The sequence below is a fragment of the Suillus plorans genome (genome assembly GCF_016647745.1).
Source record: "Suillus plorans strain S12 chromosome Unknown HD556scaffold_22, whole genome shotgun sequence".
Lineage (NCBI taxonomy): Eukaryota > Fungi > Basidiomycota > Agaricomycetes > Boletales > Suillaceae > Suillus > Suillus plorans.
This window is the reverse complement of record NW_024537406.1, coordinates 58,653-79,856: the sequence shown is the minus strand read 5'-3', so window position 1 is coordinate 79,856 and position 21,204 is coordinate 58,653. Positions and strand designations below refer to the sequence as shown.

Here is a 21,204-nt window from a genome sequence, read left to right as displayed (position 1 = left end):
TTCTGGATGATCACACTCACGTTCTCAATGTTCAGCTCCTCGCCTCAAAGGATCAAGCGTTGAGCGCATGGACGACAGTACGAGCTAAGTGGGAGAATTTGTCCGGACTTCGAGTCAAAGTCTTCCGTTCGGACAATGGGGGTGAATTTATGAACGACACATTTACGACAGCACTGGAATCTGCAGGGATCGAGCGACAACGTTCTGCTCCGTACGCGCATCAACAGAACGGGAAAGCCGAGCGCGTCATGCGCACAATTGAGGGGCGCATGTACGCGATGTTGGATCACGCACGTCTCCCGAGAACACTGTGGGGAGAAGCCGCACTCACAGCAGCGTACCTGTTCAACAGATCGGAATCGCGTGCCTTACCACCAGGAAAGACACCTTATGAAATGCTCAATGGAATGCAACCGACGCTCGCTCACCTTCGCGTTTTTGGCGCCAGGTGTTTCGCACGAATTCCCACAGAACTTCAGGAGAAGCTTGGTCCCCGGTCACGCGAGGCCATCTTCATGGGCTACCCTCCAGGTGTCAAAGCCTGGCGCTGTAGAGATGCTGTCACGGGTGCTTTCTTTAACTCAAGAGACGTCATATTTGACGAGGCGTTCACTAATCGCCCCTTCCCAGACAGTGACGACGATGACGAGGACGATACTCCTGCAACTTCTCGCGCGCCTCCTCCCACGCCCATTCCCACTTCAGCGCCCCCTCCGACTGCTCCATCAGTCACACGCAGATCGTCTCGCATTCCTGTCCTGACCGAGAAGGGTCAGGTGTTCAAGAACCGCCTCGCCTCTGATCAGTCACGGCTCACGCGCCAACGCGAAATCCGCGCAGCAAAATCTCACGGAGTACCGCCTCCTCCTGTCACAGCCTCCCCCGACGCCACAGCACTCAACGACTCACCGCCTTCACCTGATTCTGATGCCATCGTCCCTGATGATGAGGAGATCGGATTCCCGCAGGTCATTGCAAATCTGATTGTGGTCGAGTTAGCTTGCCTGTCGATCCGCAGCGATGTCAGACTGCAACCCTCTCGCACACGGTTACAACTTAAAGGTCCCACCCGCCACCTACAATGAGGCCATGCGCCGGCCTGATGCAGACAACTGGCTGGCTGCAATGCACAAGGAAATCAACCTCATGTCAGAAATGAACGTTTACGAGTTAGATGCTCCTACCCGACGACCGAACGCGCAATCAGTTGTAGGTGGGTGTTAGAGTTCAAGGAGGATCTCAAAGGCGGACCCGTGTTCAAAGCGAGGCTTGTCGCACAGGGATTCTCCCAGATCCCAGGTGTGGATTTTGGTAAGAATGTTTGCGCCAGTGGCGAAATCAGCGTCTATCCGAGTTCTATCTGCATATGTGGCCGCTAACGACTGGGAGCTTGACTGCTTCGACACGCGGAGAGCCTTCTTGTGGGGGAAGCTACAGGAAGACGTCTACATGTGTCAACCACCCGGCTTCGAACGTTTTGGGCCCAACGGAGAACGCCTCGTCGCTCACCTGCTGTCCTCGCTCTATGGTTTGAAGCAAGCCGCATACGACTGGTACGAGCTCCTGCAGGCCGTGCTCACTAGCCTCGGGTTCATTCGTTGCGATGCTGATTACGCTGTGTTCATTTTTGATCACATCAACGGCGAAGGTACAAGGATCATCTGCATCATCGCCTGGCACGTCGATGACGGCCTGGCGGGTGCGAACAATTGTGCGTTCCTGGACCAAACAAAGTCAAAAATAGCGGAGCGTTTTGGCATCACTGACCTCGGACCAGTCACGAAGTATCTCGGTATTCAGTTTGTCCGCAATCGTCAAACGCGCGAACTGTGGATGCATCAAGAGGACTATATCATCTATCTTCTGCAGGAACATGGGATGTCCAGCTGCAACCCCGTCGCACTACCCATGGATCCTAGCTTTCCCTTCGGGCGACCGACTGACCTGCATCCACACATCGACGACCTGGAATCTGAATATTGTAAGATAGTTGGTGAACTATTATACCTCGCGATGTACACGCGCCCAGACATCGCGCACACCGTCATGCGCCTGGCACAACAGAATGCCTCGCCAGACCCCAGCCACTATGGCGCTGCGAAACACGTCTTACGCTATCTCTCGGGCACCATGGGCATGCGCATCCATTATGGGGGTGCCGGTGTGAATCCTGGCCTTCACGGATTTAGTGACTCCGACTGGGCTTCCTGCCCAGAGGACCGCATCTCCGTTTCGGGCTATGTCTAGGTTCTACAACGGGGGTCCAATATCCCACTCGGCCAAGAAGCAGACCACTCACGCGCTCTCGTCCACGGAAGCGGAGTATATGGCTTTGACAGCGGTGATACAGGACGGGCTTTGGCTCCAATCATTCTTCGGTTGCATCAGTGTTCCCATCACTCTTCCCTTACAGTTATTCGCCGACAATGCTGGGGCCATTGCACTCTCGAAAGAGGCTGCGAATCATATACGCACGAAACACATCGACCTCCGGTATCATTTCATCCACCGGCACATAGAAGAAGGCACTTTCCTGCCCATATGGCTCTCAACGCATAAGAACACCGCGGACATCTTTACCAAAGTCCTACCTCGTCCGATCTTCGTCCAGCACCGTGCGGGACTCGCTTTAGTGTCTCATTGAGGGGGTGTATTGGAGTTCTACGTCGACACTTACTAGATTTGTCTCGGACTCATCATCTTACGTAATTCACCTTATAAGCTCGTGTTTCATGTTCGTTCATACCTCAGCAGTTCTTTCTCGGACGCTGAGGTATGTATCACGTTTCTCTTGCCTGCCGCCTTTGTCTTACCTTACTTCGTGTCTAGACCTCACCTTTTAGGTATTGTTAATGTCATAGCAGTTCTTTCTCGGACGCTGAGACCTCACCTTTTAGTTTCAACTCACAATTTGCGCTATATGTACGCCGTGCTCACTGCTCACTATAGTTTAGTAACCGAAATATCAATAAGATCAAGGTAAATATTTGTGCACTCCACATAATTAGATCAAGTTGCACAATGTTGCGGTTCTTGTATTCCTTATGTAGAAAATTGATGAACTTGTTCCCTGGAAGCTCCGTTGTGGCTAGGTTGGGCTGTGCCTAGAGTGTTACATTATAACTCTTCGCAAGCAGACGAGTATGAGATTTGGAGGTACAATGACTTGTTCTGAGGTGTTGAGGTGGACGCAACGACGGTAGATAGATTCCATCTTTGTTCTGAGGTGTTGACTCGGAGGTGGATGCGACGATGGTAGATAGATTCCATCTTTGGCAGAAGCACTGGTGTTGGCACCAAATGTGAACACATTTTGTAACACGAATATCACTGATTTCTGGCCATGCTGTGGCGATGAATCAGTACTTGATTGATCTGATCAGTCACCGCACCTCTTGTGCAATGTGAAGTATAGCGCTATCCACTTTCGGTCCTTTCCGGGAGGTTCTCAATCCATTAGTGACGCGATCACGTGCAGGTGGCGTCCTTCTTGTCTTACCCTTCTTCTACATACTCGTCGACGACACCCAGGATAGTCACTGCAAACATTTATCAATTAAAACATGGCCGATGTTACAGACGACTGGATTGACGATGACAGCGAGGACGAAGATGCTTTACGACCTCTTGACCAAAGTGTTGAACGGAACCCCGTTTTCTACAGGCCCGGAAAAGATACTACAGCGTTAGGAATTCTTCAAGCTTCATGTCCTAAACCGCATGCTAACTGGACACGGATTTGCAGCGTCAAAAATTTAGACTGCTTTATTCATTACCAGCCAAGCACAGACTTCCCAGCGAGGATGTGAACCTCTCGACACAAGTAATGTGTCTCTGTTTACACCACCTCCAGGGTACCAAGACTCTGAACCACCAAGTTCTTCTACATTACTTCCTCGTGGCGCGGGAATGCCTGTACCGAAGTCTAAACCGCGCCCACGTCCTGTGCCGCAAAAGTCTCGAACTACGAGTACCATATATGACGACTTCATCAAAGACGATTAACTTCGTTCCTCTGGCTTATTCATCGGCTCTGCATCTGCAATCCAAGCCAGTACATTGGCTGCAGACAGCATCCGCCCTCCAACCACACCATCTGGGGTTTCAGATCTCATCGAGGAGGTCGATCCTGTGGTCAGCATTGCCGACAGAGCCAAGACGCGCACTCGAAAGACTCAGGTCAAGAAGCCGACTTACGAGTCTGTCAACCATGATGTGATAGAGTTGACATCCGACTCCAACCTCGACGAACTATCACTCAAGCATCCACGCAAGCGGCAGAAATCCCAAGACAAGCCCGTCAAGTCCAAGCCGAGACCCAGGCCTAAACCGAAGCCTAAAGCTAGGACATCACCTTCACCGAAGGTTCCTGAATAAGGCATCGTCGATACTCAGCCGAGCAACATTGTGGTTATTCTTGCACCGCAAGAGCCAGCGCTTCCGTCTCGACTATATTTTGCAACATCACGCCTCCCGTCTTCTATTCCTGCTTTACCCGATTTGTCTTCTCCGCCCTCTTCTCCACCCAAGATAACTCGTAAACGGAAGAAGGTTTACCCGCTTCAGTCAGAGGTTTCATGGCGAAGATATGGATGTAGATGTCCTCGATGCTTCGTCGTCCTCTATTAAAGCACCTCCTCTGTTCTCTGCACAATTGTCGCCCGTCGTCCCAGAAATCGACAATTTGCACACACTTGAAGATGAAAACGGGGACGCAGACATCATCGTTGCTGCGAACAAGGGCAAGACAAGGGACAAAAAGTTGTCTTCTCGGGCGAAGGGGAAGAAAAAAGGTCGGAAGCAGGCTGACAGAGTCGAACTCGACGATCTTGCACACAAATCCCCCATGGATGAACCAGCTGCAGGTAATAATGGTCTCGAAGACGACGATTTTGTTGAGGAAGCGGAAACGAAAGTTATATCGAAGAAGAAGGCACTATCGAAACCCACCTCCGCTGCAAAATCAAAATCGAAACCTAAGGCAAAAGGCAGAAGGAAAGCGGTTCTCTCGGAAAGTGAAAATGAGGACGACGGCGACGACCCTCGTTCAAGGTCACCTAACCCAAGTAGGCATTTGCCCGAGGACGAAGACTCTCGAGACGACAATCCCAAGGGGTCCGAAATCATTGTAACCCCTGAGATAACCAAGGTACTACACTTCCGCACTCTTTGATATCCTCGCTTACATTCTACCTAAAGATTCCCCCGAAAACCATAGCTCCCCCACCAAAGCAGACTCTGTCTGTCACTCTCCAGTCACGCGCCTTCAGCATTAAACCTAAGTCGACCCCAATGTCAGAGCTCATCCGGCGTGTCAACTCACAACCAACTTCACCGTTCTCAAACGGTCCTTCCTATTCGCTATTGGTGAAGTCTTCGCGCACGATACTTTCGCGGATTGCACCGCTCCACCCCAACCGACGGACTCCTCTACCACCATTACTGAGACCTCCTCCACCGAAGAAGAGCAATAAGCAAATAGAGATGGAAGAGCGTATCGAAGATCTGTCGGAGACTATTGAGGGGTGGTCGTGTATGACTGACGAGGAGAGAAGGGACTTGCGGAGAGCATGAATTGATGCTGAGTTGGGTTGTGAATGATTGCGAGTCGTGCCAGTGTATCCTTATTCCTTATCATACAGTTTACATTTTTATTACGATGTAATGTGCAACTTCATGGAGAGCTTGTATATTAGACTCATCATGATACTATGCAAAGGACTGTAGTAAGTATTCGGGACCCTCCAGCACAGATCTAACATATGCCGTAGCAAAAGAACTCATGCTGACGGGATCTGGAGAAACCGGGTTTCACTCACACTATGTGCCATACAACGGACGTCCGAGTTCAACAACAATATTTAGTAGACTTGAGAGGCGGGCCTGGGCCCACGGTCCGAGCAGTCAGCCTCGTTCAACTTGAAACGGGACATTCATTACCACGCACACTCGGATGAACCTTGTTGTTCAGAGATCAGTACGAATAGCTTTTCACCTTCAAGTGTTACTAGTAATGGAGCCCCAAACAGGATTCCTGTCTCTTGCTGAAGAACTCCAGTCTTACATTCTGAGCTTCCTTCCTTACCGATATATTCTTCGGTGTACATCTGTGGGTCGCCATCATTTATGTTATCGTTGTTTTAGAATCTACTAGATAGACTGCTGTTTTGACGATCGATCCTCTTGCAGGTATGCAGAACCCTTCGCCAGACATACTTGTCCTCCTCCGAACTTCAGTACATCGTTGAAATAGGTGGACAACGGTTGCTTGTTATCTCCAACACGGATCATAGCATACCTATTTCTAAGCGTCTGCAGCTTTTGAGAGACAAAGCTCACGCATGGTTCAAGGTTGACATCCACCCTTTCGAAATGGTCCCCGTAACAAGGGCACCGCTATCTCGAGACAACATTGTTGCTGGTGGGCATTTCTACTCGTGGGACCTACTAGGGGGTACGGCCATGATCATGCCAGTACTTCCAAAGCCCTCACAACAGTCAGTCCGGCGAAACTGGCTCCCAGGAAAGTTGTGTCCGGCGGCTTCATGGCCCTCACGCCAACTTGATGTGCTTATGGACCCAGCACAAAACCTAATCGCTGTCGCTTATGTCGTTGATCGCAAGACAGTCTATATTAACCTTAGGGCCCTGGATGGTGATGGTATTCACCCTCAGGCTGCTGGAGAGAGACTGTTTCTGTCGGACGACTCGGAAAACTGCTTTGAAACGACAATGGCAAAGCTCAAAGGTTTTGGGAGGTATATCGCTTTGTCGCGTCGCTCTGACGATGAAAATCGGACTTCGTTGGACAAGGTGTGGCAGCTGCACATTTGGGACTGGAAATACTCGACGACATCCAGTGTGAGCTTTGGTTTGAAATAGTTGAAAGACTTGACGGTTGATTCTGAATTTAGAGCATCCTCAACGTTGCAGTACCCAACAAATCCGCCTTCCTAGTTGATTTTTGTTTCCTCGGGAACAATCGATTGCTGGTTGTAACCGATAACTTGAATCTCTATTCAATTGAGAACATGTCTCAGACGCCAGAATTGCTGGCGTGTTTCCTGATGCCCAGCCCATTGCTGCTACGGTGCCTTCCTATGATAGATGATATTGGGTATGACTCACAGCTGCATATGCAAGCCCAAGCGACGATGTGCACCTCAGACCCTACACATCGACTCATATGCCTTACTGCGCCTTCTGAACCAGATAATACTCAAGTCTTCATCATTTCCACGAGGATTTTCTTCGACCTCAATAAAATGGCAGCAGCAATGCCAATACCATGGCAACATTGGGGCCCCTCAAATACTCGTATCCTTCGGCACCCATTTTATTTCAAAATTCACGTTAACGGAAACCGAGTCTTGCGGACACTCCCTGTCGGCACGCGCAACTCGCAGTTTATATTACAACTATTTGACTTTAGCCCGCTAGCTGTGACAAACAGGCGGGGTCTAGGACGAGTGGTGAAAGAGCCATCCACGACATACATCAGTGCCGATGAATTTGGCACACGTGGAGAGAGTTTGACAACATCCCTGCCTTACGTCCAAGTCGTATTTTCGAACAGAAAGTTCGATTGTTCACTGTTGAGGGACGTGTGGATCGACAAGGATAGGATTTATATGCTCTCCAGATCACTGAGCTTTACTGACAGACTTGGGGTCATTGACGTCCAGTCTGACTTACAGAGCGGTGTGGTATCCACTAGTTTATGATTAGCTAGGTACTTATGGAGATCATTGGTGGAGGATACCAGTCAGATTTTTAGGCCTTGGTCGAATGAAGATATGGTAGACTATGTTTCAAGCATGTATTGCTATACAGTATAACTCTCGAGGCCAGTCCCACATGCGTCCAGACTACCACTTATAATTAATGTTTCCTTGTCGATGCCAAATTTCACCATCTGGTCGTGGAACTCTTTCCTGGGTCCGACTTTTCACTCAAGCGAATACAGATGGTCGTCGTGCAATAGCAGAATGCTCTGCTCATCAGAACTCAATGAATCGCCGTACGTACTAACTGTCGAGATCTCCACTGATTTGACTAGTGGGCAGGACGTTCTTCCAACAGAGATTGCCAGCCCAAGTTGCCCAACTGCCAGTCCGAGCGCTTGATAATCACTGCGGAAACACGCGTGACACATGTTCAACATGACCAAACATATCAACAGTGTACATAGTTTGGTTGTCTAAACCATTATGCAAAGGACTGTAGTATATCGAAATGAAGCCCCGAACAAGTTTCCTGTCTGTTGCTGAAGAACTTCTGTGTTACATTCTGAGTTTCCTTCCTTACCAAGATATTCTTCGGTGTACATCTGTGGGTCGCCATCATTCATGTTATCGTTCATCAGGAAAACCACTAGTTACTTTTCTCACTTAATTTGTCACTTGTTCTAGAATCTAGATAGATCGCTGTTCTGACGATCCTCTTGCAGGTATGTAGGACCCTTCGCCAGACATACTTGTCCTCCTCCGAACTTCAGTACATCGTTGAAATAAGTGGACAACGGTTGCTCGTTATCTCCAACACGGACAATAGCATACCTATTTCTAAGCGTCTGCAGCTTTTGAGAGACAAAGCTCACGCATGGTTCAAGGTTGACATCCACCCTTTCGGAATTGTCCCCATAACAAGGCTACCGCTATCTCGAGAAAACATTGTTGCTGGTGGGCATTTCTGCTTCTGGAATGCACCAGGAGATACGGCCATGATCTTTCCAGTATTTCCCAAGCCCTCACAACAGTCAATCCAGCGAAACTGGCTCCCAGGGACGTTGTGTTCGGTTCCACACTCACGCAACCTTGATGTGTTCATGGACCCAGCACAAAATCTGATCGCTGTCGCTTATGTCGTTGATCACAAGACAGTCTATATTAACCTTGGAACCATGAATGGTGATGGTGTTCACCCTCAGGCTGCTGGAGAGAGACTGTTTCTGTCGGACGACGCAGAAAACTGCCCTCGAACATTTGCAAAGCTCAAAGGTTTCGGGAGGCATATCGCTTTGTCGCGTCGCTTCAGCGATGAAAATGCGATGAGAAAGGCGTGGCAGCTGCAGATTTGGGACTGGAAATACTCGACAACATCCGGTGTGAGCTTTGGTTAGAAATAGTTGAAAGATTTGACGGTTGATTATAAATTTAGAGCATCCTCAGCGGTGTAGTACCACACCGATCCTACACCCCAATTGATTTTCGTTTCCTCGGGAACAATCGATTGCTGGTTACAACCGATAACCTGAATCTATATTCAATTGAGGACATGTCCCAACCGCCGGAATTACTGGCATGTTTCCTGATGCCCATCCCAATGGAATTACAGTACCTCTCTTCGATAGATGATATTGGGCATAGTTCACAGTCGCACATGCAAGCCCAATCGACGATGTACACCTCAGACCCCACACATCAACTCATATGCCTTTTTGAGCCTGCTGCTCGAGATAATACTCAAGTCTTCATCATTTCCACGAGGATTTTCTTCGACCTCCACGGAATGGCAGCAGCAACGCCAATACCGTGGCAACATTGGGGCCCTTCAAATACTCGTGTTTTCCGGCAACATGATCGTCACTACATTCACATTAACGGGAATAGAGTCTTGCAGGCATTGCCTGACGACACGCAAGAAGGAAATGGGCGGTCCATGTTACATTTGATGGACTTTAGCCCGCTAGCTGTGACAAACAGGCGGGGTCTAGGCCGAATGGTGAAAAAGCCGTCCAAGACATACATCGGTACCGATAAATTTGGAAAGAGCTTGACAACATCCCTACCTTACGTCCATGTCGTGCTTTCGGACAGAAAGCTCGATTCTCTTGATTCAGAGTTGATGGGCATATGGATGGACATGGATAGGATTTATATGCTCAATCCAGATTTGGACCGACCGCTCGGTACCCATGATTTCCCAACATGGGCCAAACTTGAGGTCATTGACGTCTAGCCTCACTTACACAGCGGTGTGGTATCAACTCAAGGCCAGTCCCACATACATCTAGACTACCACTTATAATTAATGTTTCCCTGTCGATGCCAAATTTAACCATCCGGTCGTAAAACTCTTTCCTCGGTTCGACTTTTCACTCAAGTGAATATATACGGTCGTTACGCAAATGCAGAATGCTCTGCACACAATGTTTCTCAAGACTTCAGTTTGATTAGGTCACCAGACGGCGTTCACCCGTTGCCACCTACTCACCGGTACTAACTCCAGTGTACTGATTGTCGAGATCTGGATCCCTGTTTTCGCAACATATAATGATATTGGGCTGGACGTTCTTCCGATGGAGCCCGTAGATTGACACACTTGACGTAAATTCGTAGCGGGGGATTTCCCTGATGCGCAGAATGATCACTAATAATTATGCGTCGTTTGACGCAGTTTTATATTCACAGCTTTCGCTGCACCTTGCGGCAGCCTTGCTAGGACCACGTGTTCGAATGTTCACGAGCCAGGCCGAGGATTCGTGTGTTCATCCTCTCGTCGACATTAGCTTGGGCTAGCAACTTGTGGTACGTGGTCTGTTCTTGGAGTTGTGAAATAATGTACGTACCGGAACCCGTCCAAATTCTTCATCAACATTGATCAAACATCGGCGTTCATAGTCAATCATGGGGTTGCGCAACGGTTCCCTTGTCTGCGATTACTGCTCGAGCAAATTTTTTTCATTCGAGCCATTTCAGATTGCATGGGCTGCAAAGGACTCGTCAGATCCTAAAGCAGGCTTCTCATATATCACTCAAACTTGGCAGGAGATTGACGACGGAGAAAATAAAGGATGTAATTGGTGTGATGTTCTTTGGGGAGAGATTCCTTTTTGGTATCAGCACCGCAAGAAAGAGGAATCGCCTATGCCAGAGGAAACTTTCAAAATAACTGTACGGTTCGAAAGACGAAATTCAGAAGATGAGATTGTCCTGAAAGTCACGATTGAAGACGACTGGACGCCCAGGTATCAAGTGCGGTGCGACCCAGGTACATAGTCTCTTCTTGTTTTCGTGTGATATGACAAACTTTTGTTTTTGCTAGATGACAATGCGGCTGCCTTTGTCCCTGGCAGAAAGCTGGTGTGGCAGGTTGGATCTCCTCGAGCCTTCAAGCTGGCCTCAGACTGCCTCACACAATGCACTCTTCGTCATAATTGTCCCAAACCTCAGGAAACAAGCCTCCCAACCCGTGTAATAGACTGTTCGGATCCAGAACGGCCAAAACTTGTTCTCACCAAAGGCATGCAAGGCTTTTATGCAGCGCTTAGTTACGTCTGGGGTGAACCCCAACCGCACAGCGTCTGCACCACAAAACTCTCTACGTACCTAGAATCAATCGACATACTCCTCCTTCCGAAAACCATCAGAGATGCCATCTTTTGCACCCACAATCTCAACCTCCGTTATCTTTGGGCCGATACCTTGTGCATTTTGCAAGATTCGGACGAAGACAAGCAACGCGAGATTCCGCAGATGTGCGATATATACCGATGTGCATACGTAACAATTATCGCAGCCAGCTCGTGGAAAGTCAGCGAAGGATTTCTCCATAACCGCAAAAAACCAGTTGACACGCTACTGCCATTCTGGTGCCCGGATGGAAAGCTCGGTACCATCTCGGTTGATGAAGATGATAGTCCCATGTCAGCCAAAGAACCAGTGAATCGCCGAGCTTGGTGTTTCCAAGAGCGCCTCCTCTCCCCTAGGACCTTGGTGTACGCTTCGCACACTCTCCAGTATCAGTGTCAGACAGCAATGAGCGAAATCGGAGACATCTGGAATCACCTTCCCTCGAAGGAACAGGGTGAATTGCGTTTGCCAGATACGATGGTCTCGCGCACACCGAGTAGGACGCTTTCGGGCAATGATGTAGAGGTGGTGCTGACAGCCTGGCGGAGTGTTCTACGGGACTACACACAACGCGCCGTTTCGGATCCCTCTGACAGGCTTGTGGCGATCTCAGGGATCGCTCAACTTTTCCAGCGTTGGTGGGGGGATAGCAATCGTTACATCGCTGGGTTATGGGAACGCGATTTGTCCACCGACCTCATGTGGTATAGAGATAGCCCATCCTACGGGAGTCTCGTTACAGGGCAATTTCTTGCACCCTCGTGGTCTTGGGCTGCTACGATTGGATGCATCGCTGCCGGGTGGGACAAAAGAGCCGGAAACATCATATGGGAAGTGCAATCATGCAACGCGATCCCAGTCTCCGACAATCATCCTCTTGGTAAGGTGAAAGGCGGGAGATTAATTGTTAGAGCGATCATGAGAGATGTGACCTGGGATCCTGCAGAGCCCGAGCTATTCGAGCTAAGACGACCTTGTGTTTCGGTAACGAAGACAGGTGATGAGCCTGAAGACCGCGATGAAGCTTGCAGCATCCGAAGCTTCCCAGCTTCAGGAGCAGCTGATATCACCGTTGTTACGGGGCTAGGGGCCAAGGACTCAGATCAAATCAAAATCATCACCCTTCCCGGGCCGAATGCCATACCCACTTCTGCTTCTCCGGTGAAACATGCCAATATTCGAATGTGCATCGGCAAACTCAGAAAAAAGGCATTGAAGGCAGTAAATATAGGTCGTTCCTTCACAACAAACCTGTTCTTGAAGTTGGTTCCATGTCTTGTGCGCCGGAAAAACGCGCATATGACAGGAACCGCACCCGCAAGACAACCTTCCACCTCCCACCAGATCACTAGCAATGACACTAATGAAAATGACATTCAGGTGGAAGCGATGACACCGCAGGACCATTCAACCAACACGGACATGGTTGTGGCATCGACAGAAGTTGTCGAAATAGGATGCGTACATTCCGGAGGAGAGCCTGATCACATGGGTTCAAACAACCATGCAAAAACGCGTCAATCCAATGAAGTTACCGTGCCTTCAAAGGAGCGGGAACGACACATTGGTTACGGGTATTTTGACTACGATACTGGAGAAATTGGAGCTGACAAGGGAAAAGCTGTCGTGGTTGGTTCAAATAAAGGGGAGAACCCTAGCCACTTAACGGGCTTGATTGTCGTTCCTGCAGGAAGCACAGGAGAGTACCGCCGCGTGGGCCTATTCCATGTTCATGGGAAGTCCTACGAAGATGAAGATGAAGAAGCCCCTCACTGTGATATACAATCATGGTTGAATACACCTAATACTGAAGTCATTACGATAGTTTGAACTAAACATGTTCGTCACTTAGCATTATATCAATACTTGGCGTAGTGGTCAGTATCTATGCGTTGTGAATTGATCATTTACCTAGTAGTACATGTCCGGGGCATTTGTCAAACGGAAAGACTAGGCCTACTGATTGTGGGTCCAAAACATGTCAAAGCCTGCCGGCGCAAAGTCAGTCCTAAGATCGGTCAAACACAGCCCACTGAAAATGGGGGAAGAACTGAGCAATATTCATGTGTGAGGAGTAAAAAGAGTTGTGAATTGTGTCATCAATTTTAAGTTCTGCGTCAACCGGGACTGGAATATTGATGATCGAGCCCGGTGCTAAGCCATGGGAAGTACACAGACCTATCATTGGGTTGTTCTGCTCAGAAAATCTTGATCGCTCGCGGAATTGTGCCATTTGCAGTGTCCACTGGTGAAATATGCAACGAAGGAAGACCGGACAGGCCCCTGCTGGGAAATGGACAAGATCACATTGACGGCGACGCTCTAATTGCGCTACAGCACAGAACCCTATACGATGGCCAGTTGGAGAACTTCCAGAGAACGGTGTTGAACAAAAAGAGCAACGAGCGTTGAAGCCTTGAGGCCTAACTTATCGTGGGTCCCAAACGTGTCTTGAAAGTTCACGAAGCACGAAATCAATCGAGGGATCCGTAAAAGCCCACGTGTGAAAATGGAAGAAAGTCTTCAATCAGTGTGTCCAGCTTTGGTCCAGCTGGCATTTCATATTGTGTGGGGGGAAAAAGTTGCGATTCACGTAGGTGTTACATGAATCAATTATGCGTCAGCCGGGAGTCGAACCCGGTGCTAGGCCATGGGAAGACCCAATGTTACCGGTACACCACTAACGCTTGCTGATCATGGTAATACAGGACATATAACCTTGGGGCGAGTGATTTTGACTTTGAAGCATCTCGTCGTGGTCCTACTAGAAAGTGGATGTTATGTGTTATATTCCGGTAAGATTAGATGATATCCAAAAAGGTGTGTTTGTATCAGATAAGGAGCGGTATGGGTGGAGAAAGGTCATGAATAAATTCGACAGCGCCAGATTTGTTGCTCAGCCCAACATGTCCTTTCTCAGATACAGTGTCGGAGCCCGTCATCGACTGCGTATCTACAGATGAATCGTCGGTGTCGTCATCTTCAGTAGAGTCGCTCGGCTCATCAACATCAGTGTCTCGCAGAGGGCTGCTGATGCTGTCTCCAGCCTTTGGCCTCATGATCGGAATAACATACTCCTCATCTTCCTCCGCAATGCTGTCAGTTCGAGTCATGTGACTCGCAACATGTCTGATCTGACGTTCCGTATCTTGCTCAAAGCTGGAGTCGTCGCTGGGAGGTACGCAGACACCTAATCTCCGAGCCTGTTTCCGCTCGCGGATTCTGGCAAGACTTCGGCGTCGCTCCTCCATCCATTGTTCCTCATCCACCTCAAGGACAAGAGAGGCCCGGCCGGCGGGATCAGATGAGATGACAGATTTCGGCTTCTCACTACGGAGATAAACATGCACCCCTGCAGCTGTGAGCACCCGAACGATAGGCGCATGCGAGCTGCGACTTCGCATTCGGTGCGCGTACGATGCTGTCATTCTACGACATGGATAAGTTCGCGTCAGCAGAACATCTGGAATGTAGACTAACCCTGGCCCGAGGACGAACTCGCCACCAAGTTGAGTAGGATCGCCAGCTTTCTCCCAGACAGGCATGCCGACACGCAGAGCATTTGCGATCACCATGGCAATGCCTCCCGCGCGACTATGTCGGACGTAGCTACTGCGCCGTTGCTCTGCTTTTGACTCGACCGCCTTCACAGTCATCCCAAGAATACCATAGATACGAGAAGACGGATCGGTATACACTGCATAGGGCGTCCGGAAGATTTCTTGGGGAAAATGAGCATAGGTCGAACGAAACGAAGCGTGGCATGCTTACGTCGGTAAGACCTGATCATGTTGTACGAGCCATTGCTGATGATGACAAGGTTGATTCCTGACTGCTTGAGTACTTGCGGATCTACAGTATTGGCGATAGAAAACATGTAGTCTTGGCACAGCGGACACCTGGCATGACGCGATGAGCTCAAGCACGTTCAAGATCGACCTGGAATCTCACCAAAAGTGTCTAATAAATATAACGACTGTCTTTTGTTCCCGGAAGAGGTCGCCAAATGGAACCCTAATGCCGTTTTCGGCCACGACAACACAAGACGCTGCATCTAGCAGCTGCCTCTTTGTCGGAAGGGCGTTCTCGTCGAAAACATGTGCGAAGTTGGAAGGAGCGGTGGAAGGACGCGACGACGGTTTCTTGCGTGACGACTGTCCATTCGAATCGACAAGTCGTTGCTGAGGTTGCATCGTCTGAGGCCTAGGTTTCTTCGGAGTGAGAGGTGCTAGCTCAGAAGTGACAGACGCGAGACCGGAAGGAGAATACAAGGAAGAGCTACTAGGTTCAGACATGTAACCAGGCTCAGCACTTGTAGGAGAGTCATAAATAGACGTTCCCGTTGAAGGATAGGACACATCAAGTGATTGCATGTTCGCGGCAACGACTGCCGGAAATAGCATCGACATCGATGATTTACGGCGTGGGCGGAACGTGTTCTCTTCTGGAACGTGTTTCTCTTTGGACGGGCGCTCGGAACTCGCTCCGAGAGCAACGGCCATCGAGGGGAACGAGCGATGATGTTGATGGTGTTTCACGTTCGCGGTCTCACTTGAGAATTCAGCGAGACTGAGACCGCTACGGCTTTTCCTGGGAAGAAAACGCGCAAGCTTCTTGACACGAGAACGCGAAGTGTGCGTCGGCTCCGGTGAATACGTTGATGCCCTACTACTAGGTTCAGACAGGAGGGATAGCACTGGGGCCGAGTCATGGCGAGCTATTGGAATAACGAGGGGAAGCAAGCTCTCGCTGCCATGACCGATATGCTGCATCCGAAAAGGCTGAGAAGAATGCGCAGGGGAGGGAAATCTAGAGCTAGCCAACACATATGCCTGCAGATTTGTATGGCCATAGGGCGACGTCCCGGGTGACACGGGACACGTGTTAGTCCGCGCTTCTTTTCGCGAGACGGCTGATCGCGAGCGCCTGCGCTGGGGAGTCGGCAAAGTACGAATGCTTGGCGAATCACATCGTGAAAATTGCGGCGGCCATCGTCCTGACTCGGTAGTGTCATGGAGGTTTTGCGAAATATCAAAGCTGCTTCTAGTGCTGTATGTCGTAAGCGACCCCGGTTTTTGGTCAGGAGAAGCGACATCGGGACTGGCCGGCGGCGTGGCTTGGTATGGATCAGGAGGGAATGGACCGCCGCCGGTATATGGAAGGGTTGGGAGATGTGACGTTGAGTCACCAGCGAAGGTGAGGAGGCCGAGGGTGCTGGCAGTTCTGGTGCGGAGCACTGAGAGGGGTGCGAATGGGTCATCGGGGTCAGGACAAGGATAACGTGCATCTAGCACAATACTTGGCGCTGGCTTGCGCCGGACCATGGAACGTGGCTGGGGAACGGAACTAGATACATTAGTTGCTACAGGCATAATAGAACAAAGGGAACGATATAGTGTTAAATGATGATCGTCGGCACGAATGAGAGAGAGTGGCCGGATGACACGACTGGCGAGCTCCAGCTGGAGGGGAAAGCAAAGAATGTCAACTCTGTGCGAAGGGCATTTATGTGGCGATCAGCGTGTTTTCGATGAGGGCTTTAAGATCGGTAGAACTATGGGACAATGATCGGAAAACGGGTGTAAACACGTGTGCAGCGCATGTTGAGAGGACTCTGAAGAAGGCCGTCGTCTGCAGCGCGGTAGCCTCACTTCCGTCGCTTGACAATAGTACCTCCTTATCACCCTTGCCTGAATGCTCCGAGTCTTTGCTCTGTCAACAGGGTGAACGAATGTCCATGTAAGTACGGGATTAGTGCTCGTCAGATACGATCGATTCCCAAGATAGATACTTCCAAACCAATGTTTCATGCGATACCTGTCATCAGTTATATACACAGCGAAGAAGCGAGTTTAACCCGCAACAAAGTCGTGGATCAAAACTTTCACCTAGAAGAACGATGATGATAATGGTGACATGATTCACAACCACATGAGCTGCAACGACCCTGATCTTCCCACAGTCGTGTAAGAATGTAGACATGTTGATGACATCTGGCATACGCAGAACATCATGTTATTAGAAAGGTCTGAGATCTATTAATTTATCCCTTGGTCAGGCATGGGTGTCCCTAGATGTGCTGTACTTATCTACTGATGATATCACAACACAGGCTCTTTGTCTTTCGATACTCAGCACGAGCTAGGAAGGTCAGCAGGTGGTCCAGGCTCTGCCATCAGCTGTGTACATCAAATCAGCACGGGATTACCGCCTAAGTAAAGAACGACAGAATACCTTGATGGTCAACGCAGTGGTGTATATCATTGCGGCCATACCAAATACGCCAAGAACAATATCCCCGATCTTCTCTGTGCGCGTTTTGGCAACTGCCTTGTAGTGCAGCATCGCTGGGTATACGAAACACAAAGGAACGCTGTAACCATCGTTAATCCATCGTCACTCTCACGTGAGCATCTTTGTGGCACTTACCAAGCAAAGCTACCGATTAGCGAGACAAATTTGTCCAGGTCCGCGGCACCAACCCAGCTAATGACAGTGGATATCGCGACTAGCCCAAAGCGAAACAAATTCTTGAGCCATTTCACACGAGGATCTCGCTTTCCACTTCGCACGAAGAGCCCATTCTCGAGAATTCGCACGGCAGGGAAGAACTGGAGGGGTATAGAAAGGAGGATGGCGAGCGAGTACAGGAATTGGACCTTGAGATCGAGAGAATGGACGTGAGATTCCATCGACGAAATTACTGCGATAGGCTTACAGATTGTGTGAGCTTGCTTGTTTGGTCGAGGTTGACTAAGACCACAGTGTTCACATCCGAACCGAAAGTCAGGTACGACAATGCACCTCCACCACCGAATAGGACTGAAAGTGCACGGTGAGGCTCGACAGATAACAGAACATTGAAAAAGTGCCCACAAAGCAATGTGATCATGACGCCTGTCAGTACCTTGGGGAACTTGCGTGGCTCACGCATGGCGTCGGTAATGGGAATAACCTAACCCAGGCCATCAACGTCTCTCCGTTCCAGCATGGAACAGGATGACTCACCAAACCAATGCCCTCGAAGGAAAATACGGCAGTTCTATGTCCATTCTTCAGACGCCAGTCAAGCGCTCTAAGAGCGAAACTCACCCGACAAACAAGGGGAAGTCCTTGGGGTTGAACATCTGTACTTCGGCGATACCCCGTTTTCCAATGAATGTCATCTCACTGCTAAATATGTAAACCAGCCCGGCAAGGATAAACGCATCCGCAATGAGGGCAGATGCGCTAAGCTTCGCGAGATTACGGATAAGAGCCAGAGGGACGAAGATTATGAGTTGTACAAGGATGAAGTATTGTACAGGCCAATCCGTCTTGCAACTGGTGACTCCGAGCACGAACGCCTGCACGAAGTCGAATTCAGTGACGACAATTCAGAAAATGCAGTACCCTCACCTTTAGATTCTCGGCTACAAAGATCGTGTATGCAGAGACAAACCCAATCTGGGAAACTACAATGGAAGATAATATCAAATAACGCATCCAAGGACCATATAGAGCACCGCCGATATCTTCATCGCAGAGTGAGACACAATCGACTCAAACAAAGTTGAACTGACCTCCGAAAGATCCTGAGACGACAAATTTGGTCCTGACGAGGAGGAGGAACGAATATAAGGAAACGAGTGCAACCACAGAAATCATGATGAGGGAAAACACGAGACCACCATTGGCGAAGCTGAAGGACCATTCTCAGCGCATGAATGGAAGATACTGGTATGAAAACACATACGCTTTCCCAAGAAATAAGATCCCGGTACCAACAAAGGCTTTCAGAAGCTAAAAACAAGCTAAATAAACTATCCCCCTGATAGAGAATAGACGAGACTTGCCATCAGAACAGCTGATGTGACTGATGCATCTCCATGAGGACTGACAGAAGCGGCTCTCCGTCTAGAGCGCGACATTGAGCGAGGCTTGAGCAAAGGTTGGGTTTCATCGACTGCTATGTGGACCTCGAGCTCAGAAGGAGCAGCACGAATGGTAGCTTCTTCGTCATCAGCCCTGTCTTCCTCTTCTTCCTCGAGATCTTCTCCAGCCTGTTTGCTAATGAGGATTGACGCGCTACGTGAGGATAAAAACTTACGAATTGACCATATATGTACAGAAAATCGATAAAGTTGTTGGTCGGACGTGACTCCTCTCCACCATTCTCATTCGCGCGCATCAAAACATAGTTTCGTCTGAAACCTCCAGGCTCGTGTATGTGCTCGAAGGCAGGATTTGATGGTGTCACAGAGCCTGAGAAAGAAGTGGCACGAGGGCGCACAGCCTGACGGCGCTGATCCGTGTGCCATTTGTAGATGTCATGGCTTGGGCGTAATAGTTGTTAGCTTTCTGACGAAACGCCAAGCCTTGCCGACACTAATGGCCTGACTCACGTAATATCTGCACCCGGAGCTTCGTAGGGTATAGGAAATGCTTCTGATTCCTCTCTGAAAGTTGCTGGAGGCGGAGTAGAGGAACCTACAGATGGAGCATCATCGTTGGGGACGCGACCATCTAATTCTGAACCAGATGTTGAGTTCACGTCTCCCCGGTTCTGTCTCTCCTCTCGCATCAAAAGATGACGCCTAATAACCCTGGCCTTGTGATCATCTGGAGGAGTGCCGAAGTCAAGAGCAGCAGGATCAATACCACTTCCAGGTGTAATGGTGCTTGACGGCCGTGGGCTAATTCCAGTAGGAGGTAAACGATAGGCCCTGCCTAGAAATTCGCTCTGTGGAAGCAGGTTCGAACTTAGAGAGCCGCTGGTGAGGTTTTCTGGTGTAAACCGCGCAGGAATGTTAGGCACTGGAGGTGTTCCAGTATACTGCGCGCGCCAAGCGCGGAGATCTGGTGTGCCAGTTGGTGTTGGTGTTCCCGAATGAAAGGCATTGTCCGGCCGTGGACTGCCAATATTGACTGGCTTTGATGACATAAATTTAGAGAAAGTTAGTGAACGTGCTGGTGGTGGTGGTACCAGTCCAAGGAAGAGTTTGGCTTAAAAGCAGACTGTTACAAAGTCATACGGCCTTGCGCCGGAGCCTTATCGGGAGTAATGGGGCTAAAGTACTTCGTCACCATAAGTGTTAAATTTTATTTCGCTCCTGTCTGAGATTCGGATCGGTTTCAATTTTTAGTTTATTTCTTTAGACTATTCTTCAATAAGTTAAGTTATACGAGCTCTGTCACTTATGCGGTACCCAATCGGCGAGAAATAAAACTCAAGTGTATGGAAGGGTGTGACCAGGTCCAGGTCCACTTTCCCCAATCTTTAGCGTGTGAACGACACGTGAAGCTCGGAAAAATGAGTCATGCAGCTCGGTGAGGGGGGTCACCTTCTTTTTTGGGAAAAACAAGTTCCCCAGGTTCTCATCGGGAGCAATGCCTGCGGTCGGAGCCTGGCCCGGGGCCCGACAGTGCGTTATGCAGTTCAAGGTTCCGGATCATCCACGACTTCAAGTGTGCTTGGCACAAAAGGAGTTTTTCTTTCAAAGTAGATGAACCGTTTAACCTTATTTTGGACGATTCAAGAAGACTGCGCGAGGACAACTCTCTTTACCTCCAGGTCCAAAGCCATCAATCCCTGGTAACTTGCATCACATGAACGCCGACTTTCACATACAATGAATGGAGTGATATCTATGGTCTGCTTTTGCCTTTGCGCTTGTTTGACACCCAACATATCTGACTCATGATACGCTCCGTATCCTCAACCAGGATGTTATTATCGTGACCTCTGAGAGGGTAGTGCGAGTGACAGACCCCGTTTTGCTACAACGGAATTACAAGTAATATGATTTTGTGCTTTGAGGCCTACTCATATCGCCGCCCCTCAATTACATTCAGGACGGTCATGCGAAAC

General features: G+C 49.4%; 8 protein-coding genes and 1 non-coding gene across 9 annotated transcripts; 6 read left to right on the top strand and 3 right to left on the bottom strand.

Moving 5' to 3' along the window:
• Positions 1–3,563: 3,563 nt before the first annotated feature.
• On the top strand, positions 3,564–4,377 carry HD556DRAFT_1442166 (uncharacterized protein; the record flags this gene model as incomplete). Its single annotated transcript, XM_041306417.1, has 2 exons — positions 3,564–3,685; positions 4,056–4,377. The coding sequence occupies 2 exons, from the start codon at positions 3,564–3,566 to the stop codon at positions 4,375–4,377; spliced, it is 444 nt and encodes a 147-aa protein (XP_041161191.1).
• HD556DRAFT_1269155 (uncharacterized protein) lies at positions 4,176–5,825 on the top strand. Its single transcript, XM_041299153.1, has 2 exons — positions 4,176–5,149; positions 5,200–5,825. The coding sequence occupies exons 1-2, from the start codon at positions 4,589–4,591 to the stop codon at positions 5,572–5,574; spliced, it is 936 nt and encodes a 311-aa protein (XP_041161190.1). The 5' UTR covers positions 4,176–4,588; the 3' UTR covers positions 5,575–5,825.
• A 91-nt stretch (positions 5,826–5,916) lies between these two features.
• HD556DRAFT_378346 (uncharacterized protein) lies at positions 5,917–6,914 on the top strand. The gene is made up of 2 exons (XM_041310432.1): positions 5,917–6,109; positions 6,190–6,914. The coding sequence occupies exons 1-2, from the start codon at positions 5,954–5,956 to the stop codon at positions 6,880–6,882; spliced, it is 849 nt and encodes a 282-aa protein (XP_041161189.1). The 5' UTR covers positions 5,917–5,953; the 3' UTR covers positions 6,883–6,914.
• Positions 6,915–7,123: 209 nt separating this feature from the next.
• HD556DRAFT_1364513 (uncharacterized protein) lies at positions 7,124–7,764 on the top strand. The gene has a single exon (XM_041302742.1). It carries the CDS (start codon positions 7,137–7,139, stop codon positions 7,722–7,724), a length of 588 nt encoding a protein of 195 aa, XP_041161188.1. The 5' UTR covers positions 7,124–7,136; the 3' UTR covers positions 7,725–7,764.
• A 432-nt stretch (positions 7,765–8,196) lies between these two features.
• Positions 8,197–10,264, top strand: HD556DRAFT_378037 (uncharacterized protein). Its single transcript, XM_041310430.1, has 3 exons — positions 8,197–8,331; positions 8,450–9,106; positions 9,160–10,264. The coding sequence occupies exons 1-3, from the start codon at positions 8,236–8,238 to the stop codon at positions 9,958–9,960; spliced, it is 1,554 nt and encodes a 517-aa protein (XP_041161187.1). The 5' UTR covers positions 8,197–8,235; the 3' UTR covers positions 9,961–10,264.
• On the top strand, positions 10,265–13,273 carry HD556DRAFT_378038 (heterokaryon incompatibility protein-domain-containing protein). Its single transcript, XM_041310431.1, has 3 exons — positions 10,265–10,562; positions 10,623–10,992; positions 11,047–13,273. The coding sequence occupies exons 2-3, from the start codon at positions 10,629–10,631 to the stop codon at positions 13,182–13,184; spliced, it is 2,502 nt and encodes an 833-aa protein (XP_041161186.1). The 5' UTR covers positions 10,265–10,562; positions 10,623–10,628; the 3' UTR covers positions 13,185–13,273.
• Positions 13,274–13,970: 697 nt separating this feature from the next.
• On the bottom strand, positions 13,971–14,041 carry HD556DRAFT_t57. The gene has a single exon. It is a non-coding gene; the product is annotated as a tRNA-Gly (tRNA).
• Positions 14,042–14,701: 660 nt separating this feature from the next.
• Positions 14,702–15,547, bottom strand: HD556DRAFT_1235437 (uncharacterized protein; the record flags this gene model as incomplete). Its single annotated transcript, XM_041297747.1, has 4 exons — positions 14,702–14,783; positions 14,835–15,075; positions 15,126–15,253; positions 15,306–15,547. Coding segments are annotated over 4 exons (693 nt in total), but the record flags the coding sequence as incomplete, so codon positions are not given.
• A 1,530-nt stretch (positions 15,548–17,077) lies between these two features.
• On the bottom strand, positions 17,078–20,277 carry HD556DRAFT_1472554 (amino acid transporter; the record flags this gene model as incomplete). Its single annotated transcript, XM_041308467.1, has 13 exons — positions 17,078–17,533; positions 17,589–17,727; positions 17,784–18,013; positions 18,073–18,176; positions 18,231–18,309; positions 18,363–18,396; positions 18,447–18,700; positions 18,753–18,868; positions 18,917–19,035; positions 19,090–19,136; positions 19,199–19,396; positions 19,444–19,669; positions 19,739–20,277. 13 exons carry the CDS (start codon positions 20,275–20,277, stop codon positions 17,486–17,488), a joined length of 2,133 nt encoding a protein of 710 aa, XP_041161184.1. The 3' UTR covers positions 17,078–17,485.
• Between the last annotated feature and the right edge of the window lie 927 nt (positions 20,278–21,204).